The sequence below is a fragment of the Ursus americanus genome, chromosome 17 (assembly GCF_024610735.1).
Source record: "Ursus americanus isolate L20-20 chromosome 17, mUrsAme1.1.p, whole genome shotgun sequence".
Lineage (NCBI taxonomy): Eukaryota > Metazoa > Chordata > Mammalia > Carnivora > Ursidae > Ursus > Ursus americanus.
Genome location: NC_142143.1, coordinates 15,895,942 through 15,913,247, shown reverse-complemented (window position 1 = coordinate 15,913,247; position 17,306 = coordinate 15,895,942). Strand labels below are relative to the sequence as shown.

The 17,306-nt window shown below is 48.9% G+C and overlaps 1 protein-coding gene across 4 annotated transcripts in view; it reads right to left on the bottom strand.

Annotated features, from left to right (window-relative positions):
- NUAK1 (NUAK family kinase 1) overlaps positions 1 to 17,306 on the bottom strand; it is a 71,348-nt gene that overhangs the window by 30,036 nt on the left and 24,006 nt on the right. For all 4 annotated transcript variants that reach the window (XM_045779469.2, XM_087868786.1, XM_087868788.1 and 1 more), the window contains one exon: positions 8,872 to 8,992. In XM_045779469.2, coding sequence (XP_045635425.1) covers positions 8,872 to 8,992 — 121 coding nt within the window. The remainder of the gene's footprint in view (positions 1 to 8,871; positions 8,993 to 17,306) is intronic.

Sequence of the window (17,306 nt, the reverse complement as noted above, 5' to 3'; positions counted from 1 at the left end):
ATTATGAAGGACAGGTACTGGCAAAATCCGCACCTGAGCTCACCCGCGTGCCCTTGAGGGGCGAGACGGAGGTGGGAGAACAGAGACATAGTAGACCAAGACTCAGGGACGTCAAAGGACTTGCAGCCAAGCCTGAGGGGGACAAGCTCAGCTCTCCTATTTAGGGTCCGTTCTTCAGACCCCAGCGGTATTCCAAAGCATGGCTCTCACCCTCAGAGCTGCCCCTGCCAGGTGAACCCACTGTCAGAAATGATCTGGGGAGCGGGCCGCTTCCATACCCCACGAGCCTTCCTCGATGCATGCTGCCGACCACCAAGGCCAACGAACAGAGCCGTCACACTTGAGCTCGAAAAGATCCCGTATTACCAGACAACACGGTTCCATTTTTTTTTTCTTTAAAAATTAACTTCAAGTACAAGTGGTATTATTCGAGGCTCTCGAAAATAGTGAATTCCAGGAAACCCGAGAGGGCGAGGCAGGACAACTAGGGGGTAGCGTTGGTTTTCAGTTGGTTTATTTCTAATCTCCAGCCTCTAGAAAAATGACTTGGGTGTAATCAAATGGAAACAATGAAAATAATACACTTGGAGGTCAAACAGCTAACTTAATAGGAAACTCATTAGAAACGCGGCTGGACAGCTTCACAGCTGAGAGCTCGTGCGTGTGACTAAAAGTGAGGGAGACTCTGGTGCTGTTATTAACCAGGGCGAGTCCTTCCTCTTGGATCCCCTCTGCAGAGACTTCACGTGGAACTTGCGGATCCGGCAGCAAGGGGAGTGTGCTAAAATGCTCAGCGATTCGCCATGGGTTCAGAAGAGTAAACACAAGCATAATACGCCGCTTTGCCAAGTTCAACAAACTGTTTCATGGGGCTCTGAGTCCCTGATGAGGGCAGCAACCAAATGGCTAAGTAAGTAAACCCAAGCCCAAAGGTATCACTCACTGCTCACTGGTGATCGCTGCCAGACACACGTTCTTCTCCGGAATTCACTGATGACAAATGATCAGACCAAGACAAGTTTTGAGCGCAGGGCTCATTTCCTCTTGGTTGCAGGATTAAGTCCATATTTCTCAGTCTGGCCAATTAAATCCGAATCCCCCCGGGGTGAGGCGAGGGCATCAGCATTTTTTACATACGTCCTATGAGATTTTAACGTGTATCCAGCACTCAGAATCACTGATGTAGGCAATCTGGCCACGACCTTCTCTTCTAACCCCTCCCGAGAGAAGGTGATATTCCAGCCATTAAGGACCTCTCAGAGCCCTAAACATCACAGCAGGGATAAGCAGTATTGTTTATGGAGCGTGTATCTGCCACTGTGCTTAGCGATTTTATTCCTTATCTGATTTAATCCTCACAACCTTCTCTAGAAAGTAGTGAGCTATTGGCCCCATTTTGTAAGTAAGAGAACCGACCCTCAAACAGGTTAAGCCCCTAGCCCAAGGTCACATAATAGCAACTGGAAGAGCAGTTGGTTCCCTCAAATCAAAGCCTGCTTGATATGATAAAACCAGAACAGTACCTGGGACATAAGTACTCAAACCATTTTTGCAAAAGCAATGAGTGATCACATGAACGAATGAGAACACTGGGTAGAAGTAATGACCAACAGCCCCTATCAGATCAACTCAGCCATCCCCTGCCTTTGAAAAGGCTTCAATCAGGATCTGCTTGCTGGCTGAGAAGGCCGGGTTAGGGCCCTTGAACCTGCAGGTCCAGGGTCCCTCTGAGACCATGCATTGCTGGGCACTTGATCACGCTCCTGCCACTCTCGAGGGGTTACTTTGCAGGGGCAGCCACACTCTGGGACTCTGGGACCTCTGCTATATCCTGTGGACATGTCCTGGACCAGCCCCACTGCCCCTGGCCAAAAGTTGAGGGGGAAGGAGAAGGCAGGAGGTAGAAAGCCCTGTCATCCAAGCCTACAGCTCACAAGACAGTCTCTGGGCTCTTCCACAGACCCTGTCTCTTGGTTTCTCCTCTGCATCTCTGGATTGTTAGAGCAGTGATTTTCACCACCAGGCAAGAACCATATGCCCTTCCAGAAAAATCTGTCAAATTCTCAGGAGGCACAGGTAGCTTGAAAAAGCATATTATCATGTATACTTCTAGGAAGATGGAAGGATCTTTTAACTGATTAAAAAAAAAATGCATCCAAAGTGTCTTTATAGCAGGAATTCGGAGAATTTTCTAGAATATGGACTCCTTTATGTCTTCTCCTAGGCAACAGATTTAAAGCTCACCAGACACACATGCTTATCAAGGGAGGCACATTTGTTTGTTTCATTTGGCTTTTTCAAGTTTCAGAAACTCTCCAAAAGGTGAGAGATCACAGCTGACCAATGTCCAATAGGCTTCCCACTTTGTTCCAGAAAGGCAGGATCAGGGGCGCCTGGGTGGCACAGCAGTTAAGCGTCTGCCTTCGGCTCAGGGCATGATCCCGGCGTTATGGAATCGAGCCCCACATCAGGCTCCTCTGCTGTGAGTCTGCTTCTTCCTCTCCCACTCCCCCTGCTTGTGTTCCCTCTCTCGCTGGCTGTCTCTATCTCTGTCAAATAAATAAATAAAAATCTTAAAAAAAAAAAAAAAAAGAAAAAGAAAGGCAGGATCAACCTTACCTAAGACAAGGGACATGATGAAAGGGTTGGCCCGTTCTAGCATATGGCAATGCAAAAAGCCATTGAAGCAATGTAATCTTGCAGGGCCAGGAAGGGAGATTTCCAGGAACAAAAAATAAGGGCATACAAGTGAAGGCAGCAGCAGAATCTCCCCCACTCACTCCCCTGCCTTTTCCTTCCCCTCCCCCTTTCCCAGCGGGACTGTTACCAGATGGGGTGCTAAGTTTCCCTAAAGTGTTGTGTGGCAAGACATTCATTCTCTCGGTTTTGCAGACTGGGTCTCCTAGGTTTTCAAAGGGGAAGCCAGGGCGAGACAACGAGACAACGTGCCTTTGATGTTTGCGCTCGGGTCCTGAAATCAGAACGTCAGGCAAAAACTGTTTTTATGTCCTTCCACCCTAGGCAGCCACGCTGAAAGCTCTGGCGGGCACTTCCTTTTCGGCTGTTCTTTCCATACTGTCAATTCCCACCCTGCTGAGAGAATGGAATTCCTTTGACTGGAAACAGGGGTCCATCTCAGAGATGGTGCCAGAGATTTCTCTCTTCCTTTTCTTTCTCCGTTAGGTTATTACCCTTAGCATCACACACTAGAAGGTGTGTGCCCACCCTCTTTTATTTACTTAGCATTAGAAACCAGTCATGGCTTGTGTTTACACAGAGTCGACAAATTTGAGGGTTAATCACCTTCACCTGCAGGTCAATAGGAGCGTAACCCCTGGGTCTAGTTCGAGAAAGAAACATTTGAAAGGAATTATTTTTGAGATTTGGTGAACAGCAGCGTTAATTCAGTGAAGCCGCAGATTTCTTGAGCCTGTGGATATTGTGAATAATGTACAAATAACTTACATTTCCACAGTCTGCAGTTTAGAAAACACTTGGATCTTTGAGTTGACCAGATTTGGGCCCCAAGCTTCTTCCTGAGATGTATGCAGAAATATTTTCTAAAATACCCACGAAGCTGGCATTCAATGCCCTCACGTATTTCAGACAACAACCCCCATGAACGCCAAGAATTCTCTGTATCACAGGTTCCAGAATAATGCTTGCCCCCAGTTAGGGGTCCGTGCAGACCACCAAATGACCTGGCTTGTCTTAGGCCCACGAGCTCCAGAGTGACTAGGTTCAGAGCTTAGATCTACCACTTCTTAGGTGTGACTTTGGGAAATGTACTTGGCCTCTCAGATAAAATTTCCTTACCATAGAATAGGGATGTTAACAGTTTGCATTTCAGGGACATAAGGATTAAGTGAGATAATACAAGCACACATCCTAGCACAGGGTAAAACTCAGTAACTCCTAGCTATTATTCATATTATTTTAAAGTGTAAATAAAAGCTACTTTCTTCCTCAAAATCAGTGGCTTTGCCCTACTCCTGGAACAGAATCCGCAGCCCTCCTTAGCCAATCTGGTCAAGATCCGGCCCTCCCTGACTTCCTCTCTCCACCACCTTCCTACTCACTCGCTCCCTCAGCCTCACAGACCCTTTGTCACTTCTGCCCACACAAGCTCCTTCCCTTCTCTGAGCAGTGTTTGTTCGCACATGCCATTCCCTTTGCCTGGAATGCCCAGGTCCTGGGGGGTGGGGGGTGGGGGGGGGCACTCACTCCCCGATCCATTCAGTCCTCAGCTGGGTAGCCACTTCACTGTGGGCATTCCTATTCATGGAATGTCAGCCCCATGAGACCAGAGCTTGTCCTGTCCACCCCAGTACCCCTAGTGCCTAGAACAGGGCCCTGCATGTAACAAACACTCAATCTGTACTGTGGTTTTTTGTTTGTTTTACTGAATGAATTGCCTTTTCTCTGGAACTAGTATTCAGTATCACTGGATAGTACAGTCCAAGATGGTGCTTTCCCGCTCTGGAAAGCCCAAAGTTCCTAAACACACAGGGTTAGACACACCCTTGCTTTGCCACGTTGCTGCTTTTGCTGCTGTCACTGCTGCATGGGCGTCTGTGAGTGCGTGTATTTTAAATCACAAAAGTCCCAGCTGAAGAAGAACTCGTAGGGTTCTTCCACAGTTCCATTCACTTGGCTAATGTCCAAACAGCCAGTTAGATGGCTGGGCACTGATTTTTCATTTAGCAAAATCTGTGCGGTCTTGCACACCGAAGGCTCCTGATTGGCCGGTCAGACAACCAATCAGCTTCCAGGGAGAAGGTTCCCTTTCACACTGAGCTTGGCCAGACTCGGGCTCCCCACCATTGCTGCCACCACACCGTCCCTATCACACCTCGGGGCAGAGAAGGAGTGAAAACGCCAGCCTGGGAGGGGTGGGGGTGGGGGATGCCTGGGGCACGCAGGTGGGTTGCCGAGCCAGCAGAACAAGACACTAGATCAGAAACATAGCTCAGAGGCCCAGTGGAGGAAAAACCAAATGAGGTCAGGAGCCATGTGTGCCAGGGCCACCAGCTAGCCATGGTACCCAGTGTCATGAATTGAATGGGGTCCTCCAAACTCATATGCTGATGTCCCAACGCCCTGTACTTCAGAATGCGACCCTGCTTGGAGACTGGGCCTTTAAAAAGATAATTAAAGTTAAATGAGGACATCAGGGTGGGCCCTAATCCAGTATGACTGGTGTCCTTATAAAAAGGGAAATTTGGACACAGACACAGAGGGGACAGCATATGAAGATGTGGGGATAAGACGGCCATCTATAAGCCAAGGAAAAAGGCTTGGAAGAAAGCCACCCTCTGATACCTGAATCTCGGACTTCTAGTCTCTAGAACTGAGAAACAACACATTTCTGTTGGGCAAACCACCCAGTTCGTGGTATTCTGTTGTGACAGCCTTGGCAAACGAATATACCAGGCGAGTCTTAACGTTCCAGGGCCTCAATCTGCACAGCTGCAAAATGGGACACCTGGCCTGCCCCTCCTACAGGTAAGCTGTAGGGATTAATTGAGGCCTGAGGTGGGGGAGCTTTGTAAACTATACAGAATTCCACGGATGACCTCGGGAGGTCATCACTCTCAGGGCCAGGTCCTGGGGTCCTGGGCAGCAAAGCAGATAAAGTCAGAAGCCCCTGGAGACTGTGGGGTCGCAGTTAGAGGTGCAGAAGCTGGAACCTCGCCTTGGCAATCCCCTGCTCCAAACCTCCGGAGAAGGGAGGGGGGCTGCCCTCCTCCACAGCTATTTGGTGGATGTGGGAGAAACAGAACTTGCGTGGGAGAAGGGAAAGAGAACAGAGCAGAAACCAGAGGTTTCTAAGAAATGGAAAAAAAAAAAAAAGCCACATTTAACTCCCTGGGAGTTTTCTGAATAAAAACAATATATTTTATTTGTATGGTACTCTGCAGGTCACAAAACACTTGATGGCAATAGAGATTTTTTTTTAACCTGTTTGAGGTCAGGAATCCCTCTGACAATCTGATGAAAGCTATACACCCTCTCCTTAGAAAAAATAAACCCATGCACTCGACATCTAAAACATTATACACCAGCATGGTCCTATCCTGCAATGATGAAAAAGTTCTGTATCTATACTATCCAATATGGCAGCCACTAGCTGCATATGGCTATTGAGCCCTTGAAATGTGGCTATAGTGGGACTGAAGACTGAATTTTTAATTATTTTATTTTATTAATTTTAATTTAAATATCCATCTATGGCTCATGGCTTCTATATTAGACAAGGCAATTATACAATATTCCAGAGGACTTACAGACACCCTGCAGTTCCATTGACCCTTGCCAATGGACCAAGTTAGGAACCACTTGTAATGATTATACAGTCTTCACAATAATGACATTTTTGAGTTTGCCAGAACATGTATCATCTAATTTAATCCTATCAACAACCCTAAGAAAGAGGTAGAACTGTTATCCCCATCTTATAGGTATGGTTACTGTGTCCCTGAGAGGCCCCCCAAGTTGCCCAAAGTCTCATGTCAAGGCCACAGTGAAGGATTTGAGAGTAAAACCCAAGAGCCTGATGTGGGAACTCAAGCTCTTTCCTGATTCCCCAAAACCTGTTGATAGGGTTTTATGAATTGAGGTCCAAGCTGCCACCTGACGTCTCAATGGAAATTATTTCCAGTCACCCAAAGAACTTTAAATTATGTGGTACCTATCTTTAAAGTTATAAGCAAGGGTCCTTCTCTATGCCAAGAAATACCAAACACAGCACTTCTCACAGAACATGTGACCCATACTGGTCCATACTGTAGAGGTCAACCTTCAAAAGTGCCTTCAAGTTCCCATGGTAACCAGGCCACCGGGAACAAAAACACTCAGAATTTTATAAAACTCACTCTCCTCCTGCATTGTATATCTCCACTCACTTCCAACGTCTAGAAGTTCCCCTCATTTGCAGGCATATTCAGAGGTGTTTTATCAACCTGGAAATCTACTTTCCCCAATTCTTCCTCAAAATAATGCCTTCAAGGCCCAGCCTGTATGCCACGAAAACTTCTAAGCTCCAGGACTCCATGGTTCCAGAATATGTTGCTTGCATATCTACATAACATTCTTCTGTCATGCCTTGTATGGTGCCTTGAATGTGGGGTCCATAGCCTGTTGTCTCTTTCAGTTTCTAACCACACTGAACACAGTGCTTAACCAGACACGGTCACTTGGTAGACCAGTGATTCCACACTTGTCAAAACATGGACTGCAGGGCCCCATCCCCAGACCTGCTGAGTCAGCAGGTCCTCTTTAGGGCCCTGGAATCTGCATTTCTAACAATCCCAATTTATACGGATGTTACTGGTTCAGGGACTGCACTTTGAGAATCGCTGCAAGAGATGTGTGTGGAATGAATAAATGATTGAATGAATGAAAATTTCCCTTAAGCACCCTCTCCCCAAGGGCTCCAAAAATGAACTTTAGAAAAATCAGGATAAAAATTATTACCCACATTTACTGCTAGATAAGGAACAAAAATAGTAGCAACGGTGGCGGGGGGGGGGGGGGGGGGGGGCGCGGGAATGGCCAAAAACAGCAGGGAACCAGGAGAAGGAAAACTTAAGATAGATATCAGAAAAACTTTCAGGTTACCATCTGGTTTCCTCTTAGCCATTACTGTGTAATGTATTATGATCAGACCATAATTAAAAATACTATAATGAGACCAAATTAAAAATAGGTTCATTTTTCTGACTCTACCATATATTTAAAAATATTATGGAGAAATACTCTGACTCAGTAAGTCCAAGCCTAGAAAATTTTTCATAAGAAAAAAAATAATAATTATCAGAAATGAATATAAAAACGATTATGAGAGTCACGAACGCCCTGCTTATAATCACCAGAAATTTGAAGCAACTAAAATGTTTAACAAAAGGAATTAGATTCAATAAATTATGGCACATCTATAAATGGATTACTCTAAAGCCTTTTAAAACGTCCTTACAGGGAATATTTATTGACATAGAAAGAGATGCGTGATATAAAACATGAAAAAAAAATTAAGTCAAAAACTAGTATAAACAGTATGATCCAGCTTTGGATAAAAATCATACACAGATATAGAGAGATAGATAAAAATATAAATACAGTTAGAGTGCTATTTATCAACCGGGGGGTTAGAACTGAAATTATTCTGAAATTTTAACTTGTGTATTTCTGCAACAAATACATATTGCTTGAGTAATTTTTTTACAGATATTAAAAAAAAGAGAGATAAACTAAAGGAAATTTATACTCGCCATTTCTTCCCAGGAAGGTTCAACGAGTTGAAGCACGAGCATTTTTGTAACTTTCTCCCAGCCCCACTTTCCTACAAACACCAACTACAACTTGGATTCCATTGGCGAAGCATGTGCCCCACCAAGAGATCCCTCTTCTTTCTTGGTACTTCCGGGAGCTGCTCAAAGATAATTTCCAACTCAAAGAGCCTCCACTTGGAATAGCTCATGACTCCACCACTGGGGCATCTGCCTTAGGGAACAACATTGACAATGGATCCACCGTGACCCTGGCCACCCAGCAAACTGCCATTTTTCAGAAACCATGGCTGTCTCTCATACTGGCTTTTAATAAGGCGGGTTGCTTAGCAACTGCCAAGAACTGGCAGAAAGGCAGAAGAAGTCACCAGCCGGAGCTATTTTATGACCAAAGTGAGCTGGGCTACGTATGTCTGGTTGCATTCAAGGTAACCCAATAAGAGATAACACCCAGCTATTTTTGCATCATGAGGAAAAATACTTGGCTCTTGCCCAGGAGGGCAATTACCTAAAAATCTTGGCAGGCCCCATAGTATGAGAAATGGTAACGGATACGCGGGTGAAAAAAAAAAAAATCACTGACCTTCATAAATACTGATGATATGAGGATGGTTGAGGGATGACATGATCTCAATCTCTCGTCTGATGTGAACCATGTCTTGTTCATCCTTAATTTTGTCCTTACGAATGGATTTTATAGCAACCTATAAAGTCAGGAAATGAAATGTTACCCAGAGAACTAAACAGATGCAAATCAGCCATTGGGGGAGTTTGGAAAATAAATACAGATGTTACTTGTTGGCAGAACCGACAATAACCAAAACAAAGCTTCGAAATACCCCCTGTCACGTCTTTCATTTATAGCAAAAACACCCTTCTCCCAACAACAGAAAACATCAGGTTCCAACAGCCTAGGGTTTGGGATGCTGGGCTGGTTTGTTGTTTTTTTGAGGGTTTTTTTTTTTTTTTTTTCCCATAAAGCGGAGGCTGCTTCACGCGGCCAGATCCATTTACTCTAGGAATCCTGATCCTTTGAAAAAAAGAAAAAGGAGAGCTCAGTTTACAGGGTATCGATGATGGAACATGGATGGGTGAAATCAGTATAACTCAGCTCCACTGGGCAGCTGCCTCAGCAAAGGCTAACGAAAGCTCTACTGCATGGGGCTTCTCGAAGGCCCATTCTGCTCAAACGTACGGTTCTAAGACTCCAGCCTATGCTGCGTGTTTGTGTGATCGCTCTGTGGCCAAGTTCTTCCTTCACCCTTCCTCTTGCCCAAGGACCTTTGATGCACGTGATGAGACAAAAAGTCTCTGCTATAGAAAAATCAGGATCAAACAAAGGGAGTGACAGCCAGACTCCCTGTCCAGCCCGTTGATTCCCGTGCCAGTGTCTGCAAATGCAAACTGTAGAGGGCTGCCAGGGCCAACGCACAGAGCGGTTACTCAAAAGAAACACATAAATAAAAAAAGCATTAAATGACAATGGGAATCTAATAAGGAAAAATGTGTTTGCCCATGGATTCATCTTTGCTCATAAACAAGTTGCTTCGTCATTTAATCCGCCCTGGCTTGAAGGGAGGCAAAAAGTACTTTGGAGGGGAAAGGTGTCCCTGGGTAAAAAGGCCCATCAACCAAGGTGCTGCCACCTCCAAAAACCTGCTTAGTCCCCTCCAGAGTGGTCCTTCTGTGATGTCAGCTCTCACCCGCACCACCCTCTCCCAGATGAAAGGTACTCAGCCCGTCCCCCTGGATCGCAAAGGCATGAAGTGCTCCTTGTTACCAGGAGGCCACTGCGACACCTGGAACTGTCAGCCTCAGCGGGAATGTACTTCCATCTGTGCACGTTAACATCTTCGGGTTTACACCAGGTCTCCACCAAGCACGATACTTGGGAACGTTTGTAAAATACAACTGGTCCATCTATAACTCAGTAAGAGTTGGGCACCTACTATTATTGTTATTATTATTACTATCGTTATCATTATTATTGTTTTTGCTACTTGCTGACTTCCCAACAAGTGGGAGAAATGGCCGAGGAGGTCCCCATATTTCTCCTCTCCTCCCCAGCTGTAATGAAATTAGTATTCGTGTCATCACTTGGCTCTATACCAGTGGGGATCTAATTCACTGCTTTATCTCCAGTGCTTAACTCCGGGTTGGCACGTGGCCGGCCTGAGAAAAGCCTTAGTGTGGGCAGGTGGGGAGGTGCCAGGTAGACAGAAAGGAAAGGGGGAGGGAGGAGGGGAGGGGAGGAGGAGGCGGGGGTGATGGGTGCCGTGAGGTTATGAGAACCTAAACTGGAGAAGTGACAGTGGAGTCGGAGCCGAAAAGGAAGGACCACCCTAGACAGACACCACCGGCGAGACAGGCACCCTAGGAAGACGCTTACTTTTCTCTTTGACATCCTACCTGCAAGAGGAACAGAGGAATGGACAAAGCAGACCGGAAACACGGGATGGGAGGCCCTGCTGTAAACCGAGGGGCCGGCACCATCGTCCCTTAGCCTGGGGGCAGACCCCGAGACTGCATAAAAGGAGGCTGCCCAGAGATGAAGGAGCTTCCAGCTTCAAGGCCCCTTTTCACCCGGGTGCCCGGCTCAAAGCCGCGCCAGGCCCTCCCGACAGCCCCATTCCGTATGCAGCAAGAAAAGCCTCTCTGTGCTTACGTCAAATGTAAAGATATGACTGGAAGGCTTTATTTTGTCTGAGCTGGGACTGTGATCCTGGGAGCTTGTTCTCGGAGGAAGCAGACAGTGAACACATACAGGCCGCGGAGGATGTGGGTGGCTGTTGGACCAACTCCTGCATTCCTCCAGGAACTAAAGATGGGCCAGGGGAGAAACCACCCCTTTGATTATGCAGCAGGCTGAACTTGGCCTCAAGGAGGCCCTATTGTCAAATGGCAAGAGGCATAAATTTCTTCCCCCATCCAGGGTCAAGGGAGGGTAGTGACGTTCTGGGGGGTAAGAAAATAAGCCCACTTGTCAGTTCCCCCCAACAGTGGAGCAGGAGGCACGTCTGCCAGGGGGATGCTTCCAGGCCAGTAGGAACAGGAAAGTGCTCACATTCTAATAAAACCCCACTCAGCACTGAGGAAACTAAAAGGGCCCCCATAAACGTTACTAACCATGGTGGCGTCGGGCCACAAAAGCTTCCCTCTTCCCGCAATGAATCTCCTATTGAAAATGTAAAAGAGGGCTCATTCTGCCCTTTCAGAGGGTCGGGAGGAAGTCAGCTGGAGACAAATGCTAGAAATCGCTTAGAACCATGCAACTGTCAAGGCCGGGGAAGGCTCTCAGCTCAACTCCCAAGAGCAGGGGGCTGTCTCAGCCAAGGCTGCAGAGCCCGTCATGGCACAGCCCGGATAACTGCACGCCGTGTAGACCTGGCGGGAAGGGCTCTTCGCTCCGCGGGTCTTCACAGCCTCATCCAGGCGTCCACGCCAGGATGCCTCGCGGCGGCCCTCCCCGACCCCTCTCGCCACCCCTTCCCCTGCTTTCTCTTCCTTGGGACCTATCACGCCATCTGACATTCTCCTGCTTCTTCGTTTGCTGCGTCTTCAGCCTGTGACCAAATCCAGCTGGTGGCCTGTTTCTGTAGGACCCAGAAAGCTAAGAATGGTTGTCGTATTTTTAAAGAGTCGTTTATAAAAGGAGACAGAGCTCCATAAACGTAGCTCCTGTAACGTGAGGTGGTGCCTGCTTCACGAAGCCGAGGGAGAAACTGAGCCAGCCACGCGGGGAAGCGGTGTTGCGTCCCGGTCAGGGGCATGGCTCTGGGTCCTGCTGAAAGCACGCACAAGCGGCTGTGTGACCTTGAGCGGGTTGTGCAACCTTTCTGTGCTCCAGCTTCCTCACCCATCAAGGAGGTACCCTGTGAGGATTAGGGTGAACAGGGGAATAAGATATTCCCACTAGAACCAAAAATCCATCTCAAGATACCCACTTCTCTAGATTTGGACGGTTCGTTCGTTCACTTCTTTTTCGGAGCACCTACCAGGTACCAAGCACAGCACTGGCACAGCCCAAAAGGAACCCAACAAGGTTCTGTCCCAGCGCTCAAGGTTGGGGGGAAGTGAGGGGTGGCAAAAATTACACAAATAATTACGTAATTTTCCTCCCGGCCAAAGGCTACCGAAGAGACACACAGAGGTGTGGGCATTCTGGAGAAAACTTCCTCTCCAGTTTTCCTCAGTCCTCACCCACATCGACAAAGAAAGATAGAGGGAAGGAAAGGGCCCAGCAGGAAGAGATTACCAAATGTCTGAAATCATACACCCTCCAAAAAAAAAAAATCCAATTTGTTGCACCACATGCCAAAAAGATGTCACTCTGCCTGCAAAGTGACGGGAACTCACGGGCAGTACAGCCACTTTCATAAACGTTCCCAAGTCTAGACAGCACCGTGTGCCTTATAAAACGGTCTGCCTTTAAATAAGGCCACCCTATAGTTTAATGTCTAAACCGTATGCAGCAGCAGGCCTGGCCGGGGACCTGTGAATTCTGCCCTGCGGTGCCTGCCTCCTTTGGAGGCCAACTCAGCCCAGCCAGCCCCCAGCCCTGGTGAAACGGAGCCGGCCCCGCCTCCTCTTCCCTTCACGCACTTTTTCCTTTTTGGAATAATCACCACAAACCACCTGTTCTGCAGCCTGCTGGGAGTCCTTGCCCGCAGTGGCTGCCTGGAATGTTAAGAGCCTGGTGGCTGGGCAGGGATCTGGGAGGCAGCGGGGTACTGCGAAAGCTCAGGCTTTTGCTGGCTACCTGACCTCGGGGGAGCCCCAGCATCACAGGTCTGTTTCCTCATCTGTAAAACGGGCCTGGGAAGCCCCCCTTCCTTGGGGCTGTTGTAAGGAGTGGGAACAATGTGAGTAAAGTATCTGGCACACAGTAGGTGTTTACTGAATGGTGGTGATGATAGATGAGGCCTGGCAGATACGGGGTCCCAGACCATGCTTTAGGGGGGATGAGCCCCCAGCAAATCATCTTATAGGCCTTCCCCCTCCCCCATTCCCCACACCTACCCTCTCCTTCCCCACATTTGTACTGAGGCAAGAGCAGGTAAAATTCATACCCAGCCTGCCTGCCCGCAGAGACTGGGGCAGCCAGCCGTGCTCCTGGCCCGCTCTGGGGAGTCGGGGACATTCTGGACAGGCTGTATGCTTGCCAGCCTCTAACCACGAGCATCACCGCCCTCCTCCCTCTAGAACCACTTCCCGTGGATGCGCGCTCACTGCCATATGTCAGCCTGCAGGGAGTGTCCTAGGACGCTGTTTCTCAAACAGGGGACACGCACACCTTGTTAAAATGCAGATTTGGAGTCCAGAGGTCTACCGTGGGGCCGGGGATTCTACACTTCTAGCAAGCTCCCAGGCGACGTCCGTGATGCAGGTCCAGGGCCCACGCTCCGAGTGAAGAGTTCTGAGTGCTCTGTGTTGGGCCCTGATGTACCCACCTTTTAACACAAGTGGCAATATTCTTAACAATGGCAGTAACTACCATTTCTTAAGTGACCTTATCTCATTTAATCCTAACTACAACCCCATTTTACAGGGGAGGAAACTGAGGTACAGAAAAGACAAACACTACCCAAACTCACATAGTTTGTAAAAGGAACAAGCTAAGACGCCCACTGAGGCTGCTGATTCTAGAGGCTCTGGGTAAAGCTGGCATGGACGGCAAACATGGCGGGTGACAGAACCTCTCCACGGATCTCAAAGAGTCTCCAAAACTTGGTGTGAGGGACCTGTCCAAGCAGATGAAGTTTTATAGGGTCCTATGTGCGGTGCCAGGAGGCAGCATTTGGGGTCTGAGTAGCAGGGAAGAAACAGAGCCATAAACACGGCATTAGCATCCTTCGTAGAACAAGCGTGCGTTCTAATCCCAGCAACAGGAGCTGGCAGCCTCCCTGCCATTCACAAGGTGTGATCTCACCCCCGGCCACGTTCCACGGGAGCTGCAGGGCACTGAGTCAGAGGCAGCTCGGGGATCTTTTCTCACCGAGGGGCCCGGAGGCCACTGGCAGTGGAAGTGAGCAGCCGAATCAAGTCGGAGGCCAGTGTAGGAGTTTCTACTCGTGACTGGTTGATGGTCAGAGTTCGGGGCAAGGCACAGTTCCACACCGGCCACACAAGAAAGGCTGTGCACGGCCATCACTGCGGCCATGCCACCCAGGAGGCCATCCTGCAGCCAAAGCCCCTAATTAATTAAATGACCTCCAGCTCTTTGTGAGCTGGCCAACTCAGGACAGCACTCGAGCAAGTTGCCATGATGCAACCCACCCCGCAGGGACCCAAGCCAACTCCGCCACGGGCCCATGGGCCTCTTCCTCTCCGGCCTGTTGATTCACGTCAGTACATGGATGTTTTTTCAGACAGAAGCAGATTGGGAGCCAAGAGCTGTACCAACAGGCGCTGAGGAGACGCACCCCAACGCCAGGAAGAGCGGTACGTGTAAGAAAGAGCTTTTTCTTCGAAGAACAGCATCCACCGTGCACCAACAGCAGCCCTTGAACCTTATAGAAGGTTCTGAATATAGAATCCTCTGTAAGTTGCTTCTCCAGCCTCGATTTCCCAAAACTCCCCATCAGAGATGATGTGGCCTCAGATGATGCTGATTTTTCTCCCTCTGTGAAAAATGTGTTCTATTTCCAGGGGTGCCTGGGTGGCTCAGTCGGTTAAGCGTCTGACTCTTGGTTTCAGCCCAGGTCATGATTGCAGGGTCTGGGATCGAGCCCCACGTCAGGCTCCATGCTCAGCAGGGAGTCTGCTTGAGATTCTCTCTCTCCCTCTCCCCCCTTGCCCTTCTCCCCTGCCTGCACTTTCCCTCTCTCTCTCCCCAAAATAAATAAAAAAGTCTTTTTTAAAAATATGTGTTCTATTTCCAGAATTTGAATAGCGAATCTGATTTTTATCTGACAGGCCTGCTCAAAAGGACCTCAGAGAGGCCAGGACATCTTTATCTATACCCATAGGCTCCCCACACCCCCTCTTCAAGAACGGCACTAAGCATGTCCTTATTACATGGGGTGATACCACAGGGGAAGTGGAAGTCACGGCTCAGAAACTGTGGGCACATTTACACTTCCCTGTACTGTGCCGGGGTTTGTAAACACCAGATAGTGGCCACGGCTGACCGGGCAGGAATCAAAGGAGCGGCAGACAAAAAAGAAAAAAGGCCCGTGGAAAGTTCACAACAGTGGCGATGCCAAAAGCAAGCAACGAGCCAGCTCAAAGCACACGATCTGATTCTCTGGGAGAGCAGGTCCTCCGTCAAAGAGTGCTGAGCACACTGCCTGCATCAGATCCGGGGGTCGGGGGGGCTGACTGTCAAAATGCAGCTTCTGGACCCCCCCCCCACCCCGCATCTAGTGAATTCCAGCATCAGCATTTTTTGCAAGCTCCCAGGGTGACTCTGAATTTGAGAACCATCGGAGTGAACACAGCCATGATGGCAAGTCTTACTCCTTAATTTAAACGCTGCGTAGTCATACTAAACATGAGATGATTCAGGAAAATGAATGAACTGCTCATCTATATAGAGAAGAATTAAAAACAAGCTGCTTCCCGGAGGAGCCTCTGTGACCTGAATTAATTGAACCCTGGCAAATGGAGGTTTGCTCCCGGGGGACACTTTGCTGGGCGTGTAAGGCCCCAGAAGCTGGCTGGTAGTGGGCTCCCCCTCATGCTCTGCACACTACCTTGGGGCTCCCACACCTGGAAACGTACATGTCTCCAAAGGAAGAGAGAGGAAGTGAGCCCTGGAACCTCCTGTTCGGCCTGCTCTGGGACAGAGGATCTGGCTGGGGCTTCGAGGAGCCTCCCCTTACCAGGATCCTCCAGAAGTCTCTCCAGGCTCTGCCCTAATGAATGACCCCAAGGCCCGCTGCATGCAAAGGCCTCCGGAAGCACAAGAGATGGGACCCAGGCAACAGCAGAGCCGAGGGACTGAATTCGAAAGGCTGTTTAGCTGGAACCCGAGGGGCCAAGCAGCTGTTTATTTTTGGACTTTCCCTTTTCTGAACGCCAAATGCAACACCAACTCAGAATTCTAAAGTACAGCTGCTTTTCCTCCAGGTTCCAACTGTCCCGGGAAGGGAGAGGAAGGGCCAAACCAGAGGGCCGACACTGGACAGCCTCGACCGGTAGCATCTGATTGTTCTGACGCTGTTCATAACCCGGCTTGGCTAAGCTTAGGGTTGTGTAACTTTTATTTATCAACCTCCGAGCCCAGCAGAGGCCCGGCCAGAACGGCTGAGAAACCACATCAACACCTTGGCCTTGTCCTCAGTCATAGCAACTTGGCCAGGCACCCCTGCACAGAGGTACTCAGGCCAGCACGCCAGAGGCTCAGCTCCCTCCTCTGCAAATGAGGATGCCAAGAATGCCAAACCCACAGAGTTGATGGGGGGGGGAGGGGTCATAGCCGACTGCGTACAGCATGGAGGGCAGAGAAGGCAAACTGTCAAATGGCACAAGGTGAATGATCAGCAGATGTTAGAGCTGCAAGGACCTCAGGATGTTCCATCCCAACCCCCTCATTTTACAGGTGAGGAAACTGAGGCCCAGGGAGGTTAAAGCACAGACCCAGGATTCACAGAGTTAATAGCAGCACCGGAGCTCCAGTCTGGGCTTAATACTCCCGGCAAGGAGTGCTCACCAACTTCCAGGCCACAGCTAGCAGCAGGACTAAAACTGCCACCCAAAGATTTACCATGCACCTGGGAGGCAGGTCCCAGCGCGGCCAGGCCCCCGGACTGCCGCATTATGAACAAGCCTAGATGGGGAGCGACAGGTACTCCTAAGCGTGCTGGCGAATTACGACCCAGTTCCCAGCATGCCACCTCCCTCTCATGTCAGGGGCTGTCCTCTCACAGGCATGCCGGAGACACGGTCTGTAGTCCAACTCGGTCCAAACCTCGTTCCAATTTCTGAAGCCTGACTTGATATCACATATGAGTAGGCGTACTTGGGAGGTTTTTATTCCATTATTTCTTAATTCACTGAAAACACTGCTTTTAAATA